General features: G+C 42.3%; 1 protein-coding gene across 3 annotated transcripts in view; it reads right to left on the bottom strand.

Annotated features, from left to right (window-relative positions):
- Window positions 1-16,874, bottom strand: part of PLCE1 (phospholipase C epsilon 1) — a 390,353-nt gene that overhangs the window by 208,295 nt on the left and 165,184 nt on the right. For all 3 annotated transcript variants that reach the window (XM_055425048.2, XM_088842145.1, XM_055425050.2), the window contains exon 3: window positions 4,398-4,686. In XM_055425048.2, the coding sequence (XP_055281023.2) occupies window positions 4,398-4,686 (289 nt within the window). The remainder of the gene's footprint in view (window positions 1-4,397; window positions 4,687-16,874) is intronic.

Below are 16,874 nucleotides of genomic sequence, written 5' to 3'. Positions count from 1 at the left end.
ACTACTGGAGGGGTGCGAACTGATGAATGTGTTGGAGAGTTAGAAGAACCTGGTAGACTGTGGCAACGCTGCAAAGCTGCACAATTCTGGCCAATCAACCCTGACATTATCAAGTCCTGACTTGGGAATGTCCTGTGAGTAATGAAGAAATTGGCTGGACACTTTCTTTTCCTATTCTCACCTACTACAGGCAGCTCCAACCCTCATTTTGTAATCATAACCACTTTCGGAGACAAGTTGACTTGGGGCACCTGCAGGTCACCTGGAAAGCTGTCTTCACATTTCTTTTTCACAAACTTGGTTCTTTCTAACATCTTAATGGCCTGGCACTAAAGACTTGCATAATATGGTCCTCCTGTTTAAATCCTTTGATTTGGGACTGTGTTCATTTGTGTAAAAACATATGTAACAAAATTTAGCATCTTAACCATTTTTAATCTACTGAGTTATATTGAGTAACTTTATATTGTTACATAATTATCACCATGATCCATCCTCAGAATTCTTCATCTTGCAAAATGAAACTCTGTACCCATTAACAGTAACTCTGCATCCAAACCCTCCCTCCACCAGCTCCTACAACCACAGTTCTACTTTCTGTCTCTGATAATTTGGACTATTCTTGTGCTGGAGAAGACTCTTGGGAGTCCCTTGTACTGCAAGGATATCCAACCAGTCCATTCTAAAGGAGATCAATCCTGGGTGTTCATTGGAAGGACTGATGCTACAGCTGAAACTGCAATACTTTGGCCACCTCATGCGACGAGTTGACTCACTGGAAAAGACTCTGATGCTGGGAAAGGTTGGGGGTGGGAGGAGAAGGGGACAACCGAGAATGAGATGGCTGGATGGCATCACCGACTCTGTGGACATGAGTTTGAGTGAACTCCAGGAGTTGGTGATAGACAGGGAGGCCTGGCGTGCTGTGATTCATGGGGTGGCAGAGAGTCGGACATGACTGAGCGACTGAACTGAACTGAACTGAACTGAAGTACCCCACACAAAAGGAATCAGACAGCATTTGCTTTTTGCCCTCCTCCTTTTTTTCCCCCTACCTTTTCCAACTCGATTTAATCTACTTTAAATGTGATCTCTCTTATGGAAAAGGTCATTCTTTTTTACCCTCTTCCTTACCTTTTCCCTCTGGGAAAGAATTACAAACTCTGTCCTATCTCCCTCTTCCCTTCTTCATTCCATTTATAAGCCTCTCATTAAAAGAAAAGAAAGTTACTGGGATAATAATTTTCTGAATCTTTCACATTAGATATGAGTTTCAAAATATAATTAACCATAATAACAGAACTATAGATGCCAACATCTAAAATCTCTGAAATGGCCCAAAATTCTTTACAAAATCTCCATGAAAGTTTTACTTTAACTCTACTCATCTTAATTAAAATGATTTCCCCTCGACAACAAATGCCTTTTAACTCATTTGTATTGCTTTTTTCCTGGAGGCTGATGCTCAGTATTCTAATAATTGTGTTCTTCTCTCTATTCCATGGGAAGTGTGTAGATTTTAACTGTGTTGTGGGTTAAAGAGGTTTTTGAGGACTAAAGTCTGGAACCAAATCACAGTGTTTAATACTGCTTCTCCGGAAAAGCGTTCTGAGTTCCACACAGCTCCTGAGAAATGAACTCTGGAACATGAGTCATTTATAACCTGGAGACTGAGTATGTTACACACTTCCCATAGATTTTCATTAGTGACACAGAGCCGAAAGTTGTTGGCTTGTTCGATGCCATAGAACACATAGTGAACAATAAAACAAGCAGACAAACATGGCATAGCAGCCAAACATATCATCCAGACCCCCCTGTTGGAGTATGAGGCCAACAGAGCTCAAGACCCAGCTACTCAACATGCTGAACCTATAGATTCTCTAAACACTCCATGATTTGAACAGCCATGTATGGTTTTTTTAAGATGTATTATATTCTACTGCATGTTGAAGAACCATATGTTTCACTACAGCACATACAGATTTTTAAAACCCCATGGGAGAAAGCACTGAAGTTTATAGGATGCTCGGGGCTAGCGTACGGGCGGGGATGACCCAGAGGGAGGATAAAGGGAGGAGGGAGGTGGGAGGGGGGTTCAGGAGTGGGAACTTATGTAAACCCGGGGCAAATTCATGTCAATATATGGCAAAACCAACCAATATAATATTGTAAAATAATTTGCCTCCAATAAAAAATAAATTAATTACTTAAAAAATAAAAGATTTCCAAGAGAGCAAGGTAGAGATACAGAAATTAGCTTGGAGCTGAAGCCAACCTGCTAACTATATTATTCAGCAGTAACTACTTACAGACAGTTATCAGAAACCATTAAAGAGCTGCAAAACAGAAAGTTAAAAGAAACTCCCAACTCTTGCATAAAACCAAATTCAATGATAACTTATTACCTGATGATCCAACAAGACCCAGAGATGGGAATGCTGATCTCAGAGTTCTGATGTGAACAGGAAAGTGCAAATAGCAATGGAGATCAACTTACTTACTATCAGGGCAACAGACACCTTAACTAATGGCCTCCTTTTTTCTCCCCAAAGGTCTGTCTAAGACTGGAGGCAGCCTGCCTGGGAACCAAAACACAACATTTGGGGAGCCTGGAGATACGTCCTTTTGCAATTAATAGAGAAGAAACAAAGTGGCTTTTATTGACTTTGTTCGTTTGCAGCCAAACCATTTGTCACATGGACCATTAACTCGACTTCCAAACGCTTTGAACTCTTAGAGTCACTTCCACATTATTTGGCATTTAACTCTCTGCAGTCTGTTCTTTGAATACTTGGTGCATGCAAATCTGGCTGCCTCACTAGGATCATAAAAACTTAAAGGCAAGAAAACTGACTTGTATGTTATTAGGATCTCCCGTAAGGCCTACACACTGCTTGGCACAGAATGGGTATCTGATACAAAAACCTGATTAACACACAAGATAAGCTCCTCACATAGAGACACAAGCATTGAAGCTCTGCCAACTCTATATGTCAATTTCAACTCAAATTCCCAGGAAGATCACTGATGGAGAATGCAAGCTTGGCAGTTACCAGGAGCCACATCAGGATAGAGAAATCTTGAATCCTGTGGATAGGGGAAACCCTTACTACCTAAAGACTACAAATTCCATGGGTGAAAAAGTGAAAGTGAAAGTCATTCAGTTGTATCCGACTCTTCCCGTGGACTATACAGTCCATGGAATTCTCCAGACCAGAATACTGGAGTGGGTAGTCTTTCTTTTCTCCAGGGGATCTTCTCAACAATTTCCATGGGGTTAAGGGCTATGTTTGGCCCCCAACCCAGCACCCAGGGGCTCAAAAAACATGCTGAATGAATGAAACATACATGAATCTAAGTTTCTCCTCTTTAGTCTCTGGGGTTAGTGGTCCCCATCTTGTGTTTTTCTTCATTCATCATTTATAACCGATCCACAAAAGTTAAGGTGACACTAGAAAACAAATTTGCATGGCACCCACATGGTACACAGACAGGTGTGGACCTTCTCTGGGGTCTTCCCAAGGGGTGCTGGGGTGGGGCGGGGTAGGGGAGGTTGAGGGTCAAGGAAGAAGACCACTGGTGTGATAATCACAGGTCTGGGGCTTGCCGTAGAGGGACGAGAGGGGCTCTCCTTGAGAGAAGTGGCAGGATGTCAGCGAGAGTTCTTGGCAGCCCCTGAGCAGTGGAACGCTGCTCTGCATGGTCCCTGTCTGGTTGGCAGCTTCCTGCCAGGGAAGGATGCCAAGTGGGTGGTGACAGCTGTGCAGTGCACACATCTCCATTGGTGCACGGCCATTTCTGACCTGCCTGTCTGCCACTTGTGGGAAGTAGCTGGGAAGTTCTGATGCAGAGACCCCATACTCCATTAGTTTTCATTTCTTAGCAGGATTTCTGACTATCTTGTCTTTTAAGATGGGAGTCTCTGGAAGATGGCCTTTAGCTTCTCTGGTCAACATGAACCTATTAATTCTGTGTAGGCAAGAGAACTCTATTCCACTCTGTTTTGAGTGAAACAGTTGGTTTTCACTGTGACCACATGACTACACTTTTTTACAAGCTTTTTTATTTTTTTACAGTAATTGACATCCGTCATAGACAACCACTAGGAGAAATCATCTATTAGAATAACTTAAAAAGAATTAAACACAGTCTCTTAGTCATTTACTTCTTTTGAAAAAGAAACTTCAAAATCTTAACATTCATTATTCGGAATGCTTACTACCTTAAGGGATTTTGGTAAGGGACTATCATTTTATATTCTTTTAAAGCAGCTACCTTTTCTGAAAGTTGTTGATAAGTGGACTCAATTTTCCATGAGGAGATGCATAAATGTTAACTCAGATTCTTTCCTACATTCAATGATGAAAAGTTAAAAGTGAAATTTCAGACAGTACCTTTCAGCATCATTCGTCCCGTGGATCCTCCAAAAGAACTGAGGAGGCTGCTTCTTGCTCCTAAAGACGTGGTGGCTTCCAGGAGAGAGCCGGTGATGTACTGAGATATGGAAGTCCTTTGCAGGGTGGCACGATACTCACACACTGTGTCTCGGACACATTGCTTTAAGTATGGACTGACACTGATCCTTCCATGGGCTGTCTCGGAGGCTGGGAGCTTGGCGAAGAAATGGAGAAGAGATCTAATTGTCCCTTCTGTGGCTTCTCCCCTTCTCACTGCACTGTAGATCTGTGAATAGCACAAAGTACAGGAAGTATTAATCTAGTTTCTTAGAAAAGCAAATTAACTTGTTGACAAAATGCCAAGATGACTTATTAAGAAAGAAGTCTCAGTCGCTCTAAGCGCAAACACTCGTGAACACTGGGCTCATACATTAACCTGAACATTCTACAGACGCCATTTATTTAGGAAAGCTATGTGCAGTTATGAAATAGGTCGCTCAAACAACCCTGCTATCAAGCAGAGCATTTACAACTTGTACCAACCAAAAATATATTCAGCTCAAATTTCTCCTCCTTCTCTTTATCAGAGCAAAGCTCGTCGACAGCGGGACAAGGGCATGCCTTTCCTATTTGTCGTTCTGGACTCTCTTGAGTGACTCCCCCAGATCTGTCTATCTCCAAGGAACCCTTCAGACTGACATTCATGAGGAATCCTCCTTTCATGCTCAGAATGAAATAAGGGTGAGTGTGTTAAGGGGCAGGAGAACTTCTATATTCCCTTTTTGGTTAGAAGCTTTCAATCCATCAACTTGGATCAAAGTCTTTGAATCCTTTTTCCCTCTCTTCCTCCCTCACCCCCACATCCAATGGGAGGACAGATCCTGCCCACTTCTCCTTCCTTCCTTTCTTCCTTCTGCCTCTGCCACTATCCTGATTTCCTCTTTCCTTCATCACCTGAATTCACCAAGAATTATCTCAAAGAGATTGGATTATTACAACATTTTCCCAACCATAATTCCAATCCATTTCAGTGCAATTGTTCAACATGCGTTTATGTAGATCTGCTCTGTGCAAGGCACTGCATTGAAAGATGTGAGGTGTTTACTAAGAGTAACAGACACCTCTTGTGCTGTAGGACTTCACAATCTAATTTAGAAAATGAGACCTGAAAGTTACGAGGTTTGACATTATATCTTGGAGGTATGGGGTTTTGTCAAGGTCTCTGGGAAGCTACAGCCTTCTTGGCAGTGTATAAATGCCAGAGAAGAAAGATAACACAGGGTGAGTTAATCTAGCTTTCTGATGGTGGAATAAATGTTTAGTATATTGTGTGTCTCCATCATGCTACCTTGAGCACCATGCCTTGCTTGACAATTGATGCATTAAATTAAAAAATTGTTCTTCTGTGTCTATATACCAGTTATGTGTTAGGCCTTGGTAAATACAACAGCTTCTCCTCTCCAAGAGTTCACAGTCTAATAAGGAGGGTGAACAGATAAAAAGTTCAGGGTACGGTGACAGTGGAGGTCACCCTTTCTGGTGACAGTGAAGAGTGGTGAGGGAAGGGAAGAACCCTGCATACCCTTCAGACTCTGCACACACTCTTGTGATGCTGCACACTCCAAACCTCACCTTAACTACCACGCCAGGGTACTCAAAAGGACCCCTAGCAAGCTAGTCTGTGATGACACACTGACTAGATTTCTACTCTGCCTTCCTCCGTTTTCTGGTATATACTTTCCATTTGAAGACAGTGTGGAATCTTTAACAATTCTGTCATTAAATTTCTGATGGCCATAGAGATGGTGTGCTGGGACAGAAGGAGCCCAGGCTTTGGGGGTCAGGTTTGTGGGGTTGCACACCCAGCTCTGCCTTGACCAGTCAGAGAGGATACTAATGCCCATTCTTAGAGATGTTCTGGGATTCCCCCTGACAATACACACAAAGCGCTCAGTCTGGTGTCTAGAAATGGTGCCCATTAGCACTGAGCAAGAAGAGAATGGACTCTGCTCTAAACAGTCATCAGGTGATTGTATAACAACAGAGCACAGAGCACAGTCTATGAAATTCACTGTGATGGAGTTATACCCTTGCTCTTACATGCTGGATAATGTCATCCTAACCTTATTTGGGTGTATTGTGAGGATAAATGGGGGTAGAGAACTGCAGAGCTCAGGACATGTTTTTCTTCTCCCAGCTCTAAATCATACAGGCAATCTCCAACACACTAAGTCTCAAAAGAGTCCTTCAGAAGTAAACACTCTGGATGTTCAGAGAAGAGAACCCATTGTGAGATTTGATAGGTAAAGATAAGGAAAGAAGCATGGCTCTAACTGGGGAAGCTGAGGGAGGCAAGTCACATGGCAAGCAAGGGTGAAGAGGCTGGAAAACAGTGTGTCCTGGGGATAGTGAGGAGAGCGGGTATTCAGAGCAGAGAGTATAGGGAAATCACTGGGGAACTGAAAAGGTCAGTTGGCCTGACAAAGGAGAGGCTTGAAAGTCGAGAAAAGAGGTTTAATCTATCAGAGATGGATAGCCCTTCACTTCTTTTGGTCTATTTGTTTTCAGCAAAGGAATGCTGCTAAAAAGGCCCAGTGGCTCAGTGGTAAAGAAATCTGCCTGCAGTGCAGATGCAGGTTCAATCCCTGTGTTGAGAAGATCCCCTGGAGGAGAGCATGGCAACCCACTCCAGTATTCTTGTCAGGGACATCCCATGGACAGAGGAGCCTGGCAGGCTACAGTCCATGGGGTCGCCAAGAGCCGAATATGACTGAGTATGCACACACACACTTGGATATATTAAGTAATTATTCAGCCTTGCTACCAGCTGTTTCCAAGCCCTCCAACTTTCCTGAAGAAAGAAGAAATGAAGAGTTCTAAGAATACATCCCTGAGCTGCTGTCACTACTGCTAACACCCCATCCACAAAGAATCAGAAAGATATCTGCAGGTCCTACCATGATCTGGACTAACACATGTCATTCATACCAATACTTGATAAGCTGAATTCAAAGATATGGAAGTGCTTAGGGTACATGTTAAAAATAGGCAATAACCCCTTACTAGATCATCCATTTTTTTAAAAAAAAGTAACTATCGAAAATTCTATGTATATAGAAAGGGAGAAGGAGGCAGTATAAAACAGTAATTATGAGTGTTGCTCTGAAGTGTTGGTTTGAGTCTGAGCTTCTCTGCTTCCCAGCTGTGTGACTCTGTCTAAGCTGCTTTGCCCTTCTATGTCTCAGTCTCTCTTTCTCCAATACAGGGATATAACACATATTATCTGCACCATAAAGTTGTAGTAAGAATTACAACCTTTGATAAACACAGTAATAGGACTGGAACAGCTGCTTAATAAACGTTCAACAAATACCGGTTTTTGTGACAAGGATGATTGCAACAGACTACAAAAATGACCATACATTATTCCTTCACAGACTCCAGGCTAGTCTTGTGATTTGCTTAATTAATGGGAATTCAGTAAATGTATTGCCAGTGAAGTCTTCAGTGTTGAAGCTTGCTCTCTCTTGCCACTTTTGGGAATTCTGAAACAACTACCAAGTGAAGGAGCCAGAACTAGCTTGCTGGAGGATGACAGACCCGGATGAGTCACTCCTGTCACCTTTGCCAATAGTCTGCCAATAGGCAGATTCCGTGGTTGCTCAGACGGTAAAGAGTCTGCCTGCAATGTGGCAGACCTGGGTTCGATCCCTGGGTCGGGAAGATCCCCTGGAGAAGGAAATGGAAACCCATTCCAGTATTTGTGCCTGGAAAATCCCATGGACGGAGCAGCCTGGCAGGCTACAGTCCATGGCGTCACAAGGAGTCAGAAACTTCACTTTCTTTCACTTTCAGGCAGACACATAGTGAATCCCTCCTAGATCATCCAATGGCTAGTCCACCTGCCATCACAGATACATGACAGAGCCCAGCAAAGATCAGCTCATCCAAACTAGGAGAACCATGCGGACAATTCACAGGAACACGAGCTATATAAATGACTGCTGTATAAACCATGAAGCATTGGGAATGCCTTGGCACATGACAAAAGTCAACAACTTACACAATGATGATGTGGTAGGTGCAATGATAAGAATTTCCTTGCATGATATCTGAATCCACACACTAGCCCTATGAAGTTGATTCATTTTGCAGATGGGGACAGTGAGCCTAGAGAGACAGAGTGAGACAGTTAACTTTACACGACGAGTAAGAAACTGAGCCAAGAATGAAATTGGGTCTGTCTAGCTCTGTGGTTCCGCTTTATCCATTGCACTAAACATGATCACACCCAAAACCCAAACAGCTGGATTCAAGAAAATGTTGTTATTGGGCAAGAGTGTTAAGTGATGTTAACACTGCAGTTGTTATATTTTTTATTCATGATAATTCCTTTCATGGTCACCCTAAAGTACTTTGTGAAACAGTCAAGTTATGACTAATGAAAGAGCAAATATGTTTCCTTTTTATGGAGATTTGTAGTTTAAATTACAAGGTGAAAAAATATATAAACTTTATCTCACTTGATTAATGTGGTAATAGAAGGTGCTGAAAATTAGACAGACTACTGCTCTATATGGGTCAATATCTTTTTTGATATAAAATCAGCACCTTACAACCGGGCATCCAATCTTGGTAAAAAGATATGTGTCCATCCATTCATCCAATGATTGATTTTTATTTATGAAAACATACATTGCGCCAAGCCCAGTGGCTTTGGGGATCCAGCAGGAAGCAAAAAGAACTTTATTTTACTGGAGGAAGGCAGACAATAAATAAGTTAATCAAATAAGTTAGATAAAAATTGCAGGCTATTATAAACAGTCAAGATTCATTTCAGATATGGACTTTACAGGACTTCCTAAAGTCACTGGGAATGAAGGAAGGAAAGGAGTCAAAATTTTTATTGTTGGCCATTGTGGAGTTCTTAGAACTTTTAAGATCTATACATATTTTTTAGATTCCACATAGAAATGATAACATATTTGTCTTTGAGATAAATATAAAGCATTTGTCCTTATATGTACATTTGCATAACATAAACATAAATTAATATAAATATTGTAAATCAACTATACTTCAATAAAAAATATTTACATAAAGAACTACAGATCAATGTTGCCAAAAGTGCCCTTCATAGCACCTATGTTTACCCACCACTGTGAACTGTGAGTGGGTCTTCTCCATGGAATTACATTACTTCCACTATGGCAGGTGCTGAGTTTGAGAAGCATGACCTCAATATTATGAAGTTACTTGCATAAAAGCAAGCAGTCCTTAGACAATCCTTAAGGAAACATTTGAAGTTCCTTGTGACTCAAGAAACCAACACTGGGACATGGAGTTCAGATCCAAACCCAAATAAAACAAACATCCAAGGCTGGGTAATTCAGACAGAGATGAAATCAAAGACTTGAGAGCACTGAAAGACATAAAGCAGCCAGGCACATTGGGTCCACAGCACTCACCCAGGAGGAACGCTCTTTCTTCTGTACAGCCAGAAAGAGCTTTGTCTTATCTTGACCTCTACTTGGGTCAAAGATAGTGCTTGACAAGGGGAGTCAATTTTATACTTGCTCTGTTCTAAAAGCTTTCTTTCTAGGGTCAGAGCTATGGAAAATCACAATGTTCTAAGATCTGATAGCATATCTCCTGAAATCTTTCAACAAGAAGGAGGCTTGTTACTTAGGTGTCCATTGACCCTTGACAGTAATACTTATGGGCTTCCCTGGTGGTTCAGACAGTAAAGAATCTGCCTGCCAATGCAGGAGACCTGGGTTCAGCACCTCAGTCAGGAAGATCCCCTGGAGAAGGGAATAATTACCCACTGCAGTATTCTTACACTGGAAGTCCCATGGATAGAGAAGCCTGGCAGGCTACATTTCATGGGATCTCAAAGAGTTGGACACGACTAAGTGATGAGCACACACACACACAATAATATTTGTAATCACCACAACATTTAATGAATGTTTAAAATGAAGTAGGCACTGAGCACTGAGACCTGATTTCATCAAAACTCCAGAACAGCTCTAGAAAGAGGTCCTACTATTACCATCACATAAAAATAAGGAACTAATGTGCATACGCCTGACTCAGCATCAGGACTCTGCATCTCTAAGCCAGTACTGCTAGCCACCAAACCAAACAGTTAGAGAATCCTATACTGCAGTTGTCAAAGAAACCTTTTTTCAGAGAGGGGTAGATAGCTAGTGGGAAGCTCCTGTATGGCACAGGGACCTCAGCTCAATGCTCTGTGATGACCTAAAGGGGTGGGATGGGGTGGGTGGGAGGGAGACTGAAGAGAGAGGGCATATATGTATACATATAGCTAACTCATGTTGTTGTACAGCAGAAACTAACACAAATGGTAAAGCAATTATACTCCAATTTAAAGAAAAAGCTAGAAAGAAAGGTAGAGTAGATGCAAAGTAATGATAATTTTACCAACAGCTGAATTTGCAACAACAATGGTATTCACCATTAGACAGTGGAATCATACTTTCAAACTCTGAAAAGAGAACCTAGATTACTATGGGTATTGCAGTAACGATCCTGCCACCTCTCTTCATGATTTGTTTCCTCCCTCTGGAATGCAACTTCAAGAGGATTTTATTTCCTTTTTCACTGCTCTATCACCAGGGTCTGGAAGTTTTGGCATTACAGCTTCTCAATAAATAGCTCTTGATTGAATTAATGAAGGTCTTTTATATCTTCACCAAGAAATTGGCTAGAATCCTTTAGCTTTTTGATCATGACTTTATTGGATTCATCTAAACCACAGGTGACATTGTATTGTCACCTGTATGTGCTGAACATCAGATACAGAAGTCACATGAAATAGCACCAAATCTTTACAAAGCATTCAGAAAAGCTGAAACCAGATGAGTCTCTAATTGCTACTAACCAAACATGATCTGAGGGGCTCCCCAGGTGGCTCAATGGTAAAGAATCTGCCTGCCAATGAAGAAGACACAGAAGACATGGTTTCAGTCCCTGGGTTGGGAAGATCCTCTGGAGGAGGAAATGGCAACTCACTCAAGTGTTCTTGCCTGGTAAATTCCATGGATTAGATGGAATTCCATGGCTAAATTCCATGGTGGAATTTAACTCCATTAAATTCCATTCCATGGATTAAATTCCTGGTGGGCTACAGTCCATGGGGTCACAAAGAGTCAGATACAACTGTGTGATTGAGCACGCATGAGCACACACACAAATGTGATCTGTTCTGAGAAATTCACCAATAGTTTAACATTATCCCATTATCATTTGCTGATTTTCCTAAGAGTTGAGAATGCTTAATCAGATCTAGTCTCCATCCTGAGTTTTCATGAAAATGATTTAAAAGAATCATGGGGCTTAAAGAAAACAGATATGGATTCAATATGGACTTTCCGGATTCAGCAAATGCTGAGTTGCAGTTACAGAGACTATGGTAGATGCATGAGGACAATGATAAAAAAAAAAAAGAGAGAGAGAGACAAACTCTGTCATGTGATCAAAACCCACCCCCACCACAGTTTTCTATATCTAACATGAAGGGGTCAACTAACATTATCCATACATCCCTCTTAGTGTTACTGTTTGATGACCAATATGTCTTAGCTTTCTTAAATGGAGGACAGAGGATATTAATTAACCTTAATTTTAATGATAATTTTGATCATGATACTTTTTAAATTAATTTTTTAGTATAACTGATTTGCAATGTTACCTTAGTTTCTGCTGTACAGCAAAGTGAATCATATACACATATACACACATAGACTTTTTATAGATTGTATTCCCACATAGGTCATTACAAAGTATTGAGTAGAGTTCCCTGTGCTATACAGTAGGTTCTTATTATTATCTGTTTTATATATAGTAGTACGTATATGTCAATCCCGATCTCACAGTTTATCTCTCCCCACCTTCCCCCTTGGTAACTATGTTCGTTTTCTGCATCTGTGACTCTGTTTTAGAAATAGGTTCATTTGCACCATTTTTCCTAGATTCCACCTACAAGTGATATCATATGTTATTTGTCTTTCTCTGACTTACTTCACTCAGTATGCCAATCTCTAGGTCCATCCATGTCACTGCAGATGGCATCATTTCGTTCTTTTTTAGATCATCATCATTCTTGAATACAGCGTATAGTCAGTATCTCACTTATCAGTGTTCTCCTTCAATATTATGTCATTTCTCACTAGTGACTATATATCTACTTCTAACAGCACCCTTAAACTCCCCATAATGTGGTTCTTAAAGTAGCCTGAGCTGGAAAAACAAATAACCACAGTTATCTGAACTGTGTAAACTGAGAGTTAATAGGCTGGGGAACAATGCAGGAGCCTTCCTCAAGGAATCAAGTGTGAGAGTTGTGGTTTGGAAAGCCCTTTTACTGGTCTCATGGGCCCCTTTCCTAAATTCTGGAATCCAGAAGCAGTGTTCTGGAAGGTTGAGATGCTAGAAGCTTGATTTCTGACGGATGTGTGTGTCTACACAAAATGCAATGACATAAAAACCGCCAAGTTTCCTGAAAAGTCAACAAAAACAGTGAGGCTGTTATGGGCTGGAGGGTGGTAGCTGAGGCAGCCTGGAGGCCAGAGTGGTAGGGATGGGGAGAAGGAATTTGGTAGCAAGCCCGTTGCTTCCTTTGCTCTTCATTCTACATTCCATTCAAGTGCCTGTGCAGAGAATTCCATTCTACTGAGAATATTCAGACCATGCACGAGACACTGACCAAACAGAGCTACACAGAGCCAAAAATAAAGACTTTGCTAAGGCAAGGCCAATTAACCAGAGCTATGCCACCCGCTTCTGTAGGAAATCAAAACTTTATGATTGCAGGAAATGTTTAAGAAGGAGTGCGAGGGGATGTCCCCAGGACACTTGATAATCTGGAAAGGTAAAGGCTGGGAATGAACGCCCTTCCACATATCTTCCTCCAATCCACATTTTACGCTTGCGTTCAGATTTTGCCTCCTCCATGCTGCCTTCCCCCAGCTTCAGCAAGAACCAAGCATCATTTTTTTGAGTTCCAGCTGCCCCCATACAAAACTTTATAGTGGCACTTTCTATAGACCGGGGAAGTCGCTATTTACTCCCTTTCCAGGCTCTGAGTTCCCCAGGTGGGGACGGCAGTCATGTTTTGGTCCACATTTTGTCCCCAGCAGGAAGCACACTGCCTAGCACCTTGCAGGCAGTGAAGAGAGGGGATAGGGGTGAAAGCACTGAAGTCTTTAGAGCAGGTGCTCAAAGTGTAGTGCCCAGAACAACAGCAGCATCACCTGGGAACTTGTTAGAAATACATATTCTTGGGCCCCACCTCAGACCTACTAAACCCAAAACTCTGGGGTTGGGGCCCAGAAATCAGCATTGTAACAAGCCTTCTGCATGATCTTGAATCCTGCTAAAGTTTGAGAACCTGATATTTTATGAGACCACATTACCTTTTATTTCTGACTACACTTCTCAAGTTATCCATCCCATAAACATGCACATCCATGCCATCTGCCTTCTAGAATGGGAGCTCCTGAGGGCAGGGGTGAGGTGCTCATGTCTCTCTATTTCCCCAAAGCCCCTACCTCAGAGTCTAGCACAGGGCCAACTCGACAAATGCTATTTTCATGAAGAAGCCTCTCTTGCAGAAATTCCCTGCAGCTATGCATGTACTAGGCCTTTCTGAAATGATGCTTCTGGCTTAATATTTCCCAAGATGAATCATGTCTGAGATACTAATTCTACTTGGAATTACCATACAGATGAATCATATTCGTAATGAGAAAACCTGGCTGCCAAGGAAGGCTCTTGAAAAAAAAATCGAATCAGTACAAATGGATTATGTTGGGAGGCTTGTGATGTCAGGCTGTGAATTAGGTCGACAGAAGGGATTTAAAGGCCTGAACTACCAGGCTCCCTGCAGCTCTAAGGAGCAGCGGGTCAGTTAATGAATCACATGGGGACAAAGCCCCTGCAAGACAAAAACAAACTTTCACAAATCCTCTAGATTGTGTTGTCCTGGCTCAGAGGGTTGGGGCAGCGTTCTTGCTCAGCTATGCACATGGGAAGCTATGAGGGAAAGTTCCTGAGGTCCTGTGGCTCCAGGCTGCTGTGCCCACAACAGGTGGATGAGACCAAGATCAATCTGTAGGGCCAGGTTGTTTGCTTCCTGAGCCCCAACTGGATCCCTACTCACCAAGCTTCTAACTTCCCTTCCTCTGCCCAACTCAAAAGGACCAGTTCAGTTCAATTCAGTTCAGTCACTCAGTCGTGTCAGACTCTTTATGACCCCATGGACTGCAGCACGCCAGGCCTCCGTGTTCATCACCAACTCCCAACATAAAACTCATGTCCATTGAGTCGGTGATGCCATCCAACCATCTCACCCTCTGTCATCCCCTTCTCCTCTTGCCCTCAGTCTTTCCCAGCATCAGGGGCTTTTCCAATGAGTTGGTTCTTCTCATCAGGTGGCCAAAGTATTGGAGTTTCAGTATCAGTCCTTCCATTGAACACCCAGAACTGATCTCTTTTAGGATGGACTGGTTGGATCTCCCTGAAGTCCAAGGGACTCTTAAGAGTGTTCTCCAGCACCACAATTCAAAAGCATCAATTCTTCAGCGCTCAGCTTTCTTTATAGTCCAACTCTCACATCCATACACGACTACTGAAAAAAAATCTTTGACTAGACAGACCTTTGTTGGCAAAGTGAGGTCTCTGCTTTTTAATATGCTGTCTAGGTTGGTCATAACTTTTCTTCCAAGAGCAAGTGTCTTTTAATTTCATGGCTTCAGTCATCATCTGTAATGATTTTGGAACCCCCCAAAATAAAGCCTGTCACTGTTTCCACTGTTTCCCCATCTATTTTCCATGAAGTGACGGGACCGGGTGCCATGATCTTAGTTTTCTGAATGTTGAGTTTTAAGTCAAGTTTTTCACTCTCCTCTTTCACTTTCATCAAAAGGCACTTTCTGCCATAAGGGTGGTGTCATCTCCTTATCTGAGGTTATTGATATTTCTCCCAGCAATCTTTCTTCCAGTGTGTGCTTCATCCAGTACAGCATTTCTCATGATGTACTCTGCATATAAGTTAAATTAGCAGGGTGACACAGGATTGACATACTCCTATCCCAATTTGGAACCAGTCTGTCGTTCCATGTCCAGTTCTAACTGTTGCTTCTTGACCTGCATACAGATTTCTCAGAAGGCAGATCAGGTAGTCTGGTATTCCCATCTCTTTAAGAATTTTCCACAGTTTGTTGTGATCAAAAGGATCAGTGGCACCATCTATCTTGATGGCTCCAAGAGTCCCCTTTCTGCCTGGGTCATTGCACTTCTGGACCAACCAACACTACCTTTCCTCTTTCTACTCTTTGCCTGAAGACTGCCCAAGGCTGACCTCCTGGAACACACTGCTCTGACCACCAAGGGTGGGACGGAGAGCAGATGCCTTAGGGATGAGAGAAAGAGCCTGGTCTTTGCATCCTGTGATCCTATTGGGCTTCTAGTGCCACCACCTAGTAGTAGTGGGAAAGTAACTTGTGTTTCTTTAATGGAGGTTATCACAGGGTTGTTATAAACCAGGATTAAATGAGATAAGATAGCTATGGGTTCTCCAACCACATAGCCCTGGAGGATCCAAGTGTTCACTATAGCATCCATGCCTGAATCTCTAGAGCTCTAAGGCCATGCCTGCTTGCCTGCAAGACCAGAAACAACCTTCCACCCTGCACACCTATCACCCATCCCCCTCCCCCTCCTAGTTATTCACTGGTGCTCCCAAGGTGGTGAAACCTCTTCTATGCTCAGGAGTAAGTTTGCCCAGCCTCCTCAACGTGAACTCATGTGGAGATATCTGAGTGTTTTCTGGTACACAGTTCCATGAACAATCAGACTCTGAGCTCAGTTATGGGCAAGAGCACCTGCAGCACTATAAATGCAAAGTCTTCTTACAGTGCCTGGTTACATAGGTGGCATTCAAGAAGCAGGAAGTTCTTAATAATCCTCTTAGTTAACATAGGAGTTACAGCATGAGTCCTCTCTTCCCCCAGGTTCCTTCCTTCCTCTCACTCCTCTGCTCTCTTCTTTCCTCTCTAGGTTTTTCCTGGAAGTGTCTTCTCTAGCTTTCTCTGGGTCCCCAGTTTCTTCACTCCAGCAGTTTTTTATCCCTCCCCAAGTTCATGTCCCCTGTTTTGCTTTTTTATGCTTTATTCTTATCGTTATTCCTATTAACTCAAATCCCGTTTTTCCTTGCTCTGTCTTCCTCCTCATTCTCTCTCCTTTTCTCGTCTCTCTCCTCCACTCTCATTTCTTTTCACTCCCTTTTGATCTGGATCCTTTGAGCTTCAATTCCATGGGCAAAGGAAGAAAGAGGGAATAAGGGAGCCGTACTGGTTAGTATGATCTGCAAACTGAGACCCTCCTCTAGTTGTGAGCGGCCAATTGTTTGTCATTATTGAATGCATGTGTTTCTACTACCAGAAAACT

The sequence above is a fragment of the Moschus berezovskii genome, chromosome 12, assembly GCF_049115385.1.
Source record: "Moschus berezovskii isolate FMDL1 chromosome 12, NW_MosBer_1.0, whole genome shotgun sequence".
NCBI classification, from domain to species: Eukaryota; Metazoa; Chordata; class Mammalia; order Artiodactyla; family Moschidae; genus Moschus; species Moschus berezovskii.
The sequence above is the reverse complement of the archived record's forward strand: the minus strand, read 5'-3'. Positions and strand labels throughout refer to the sequence as shown.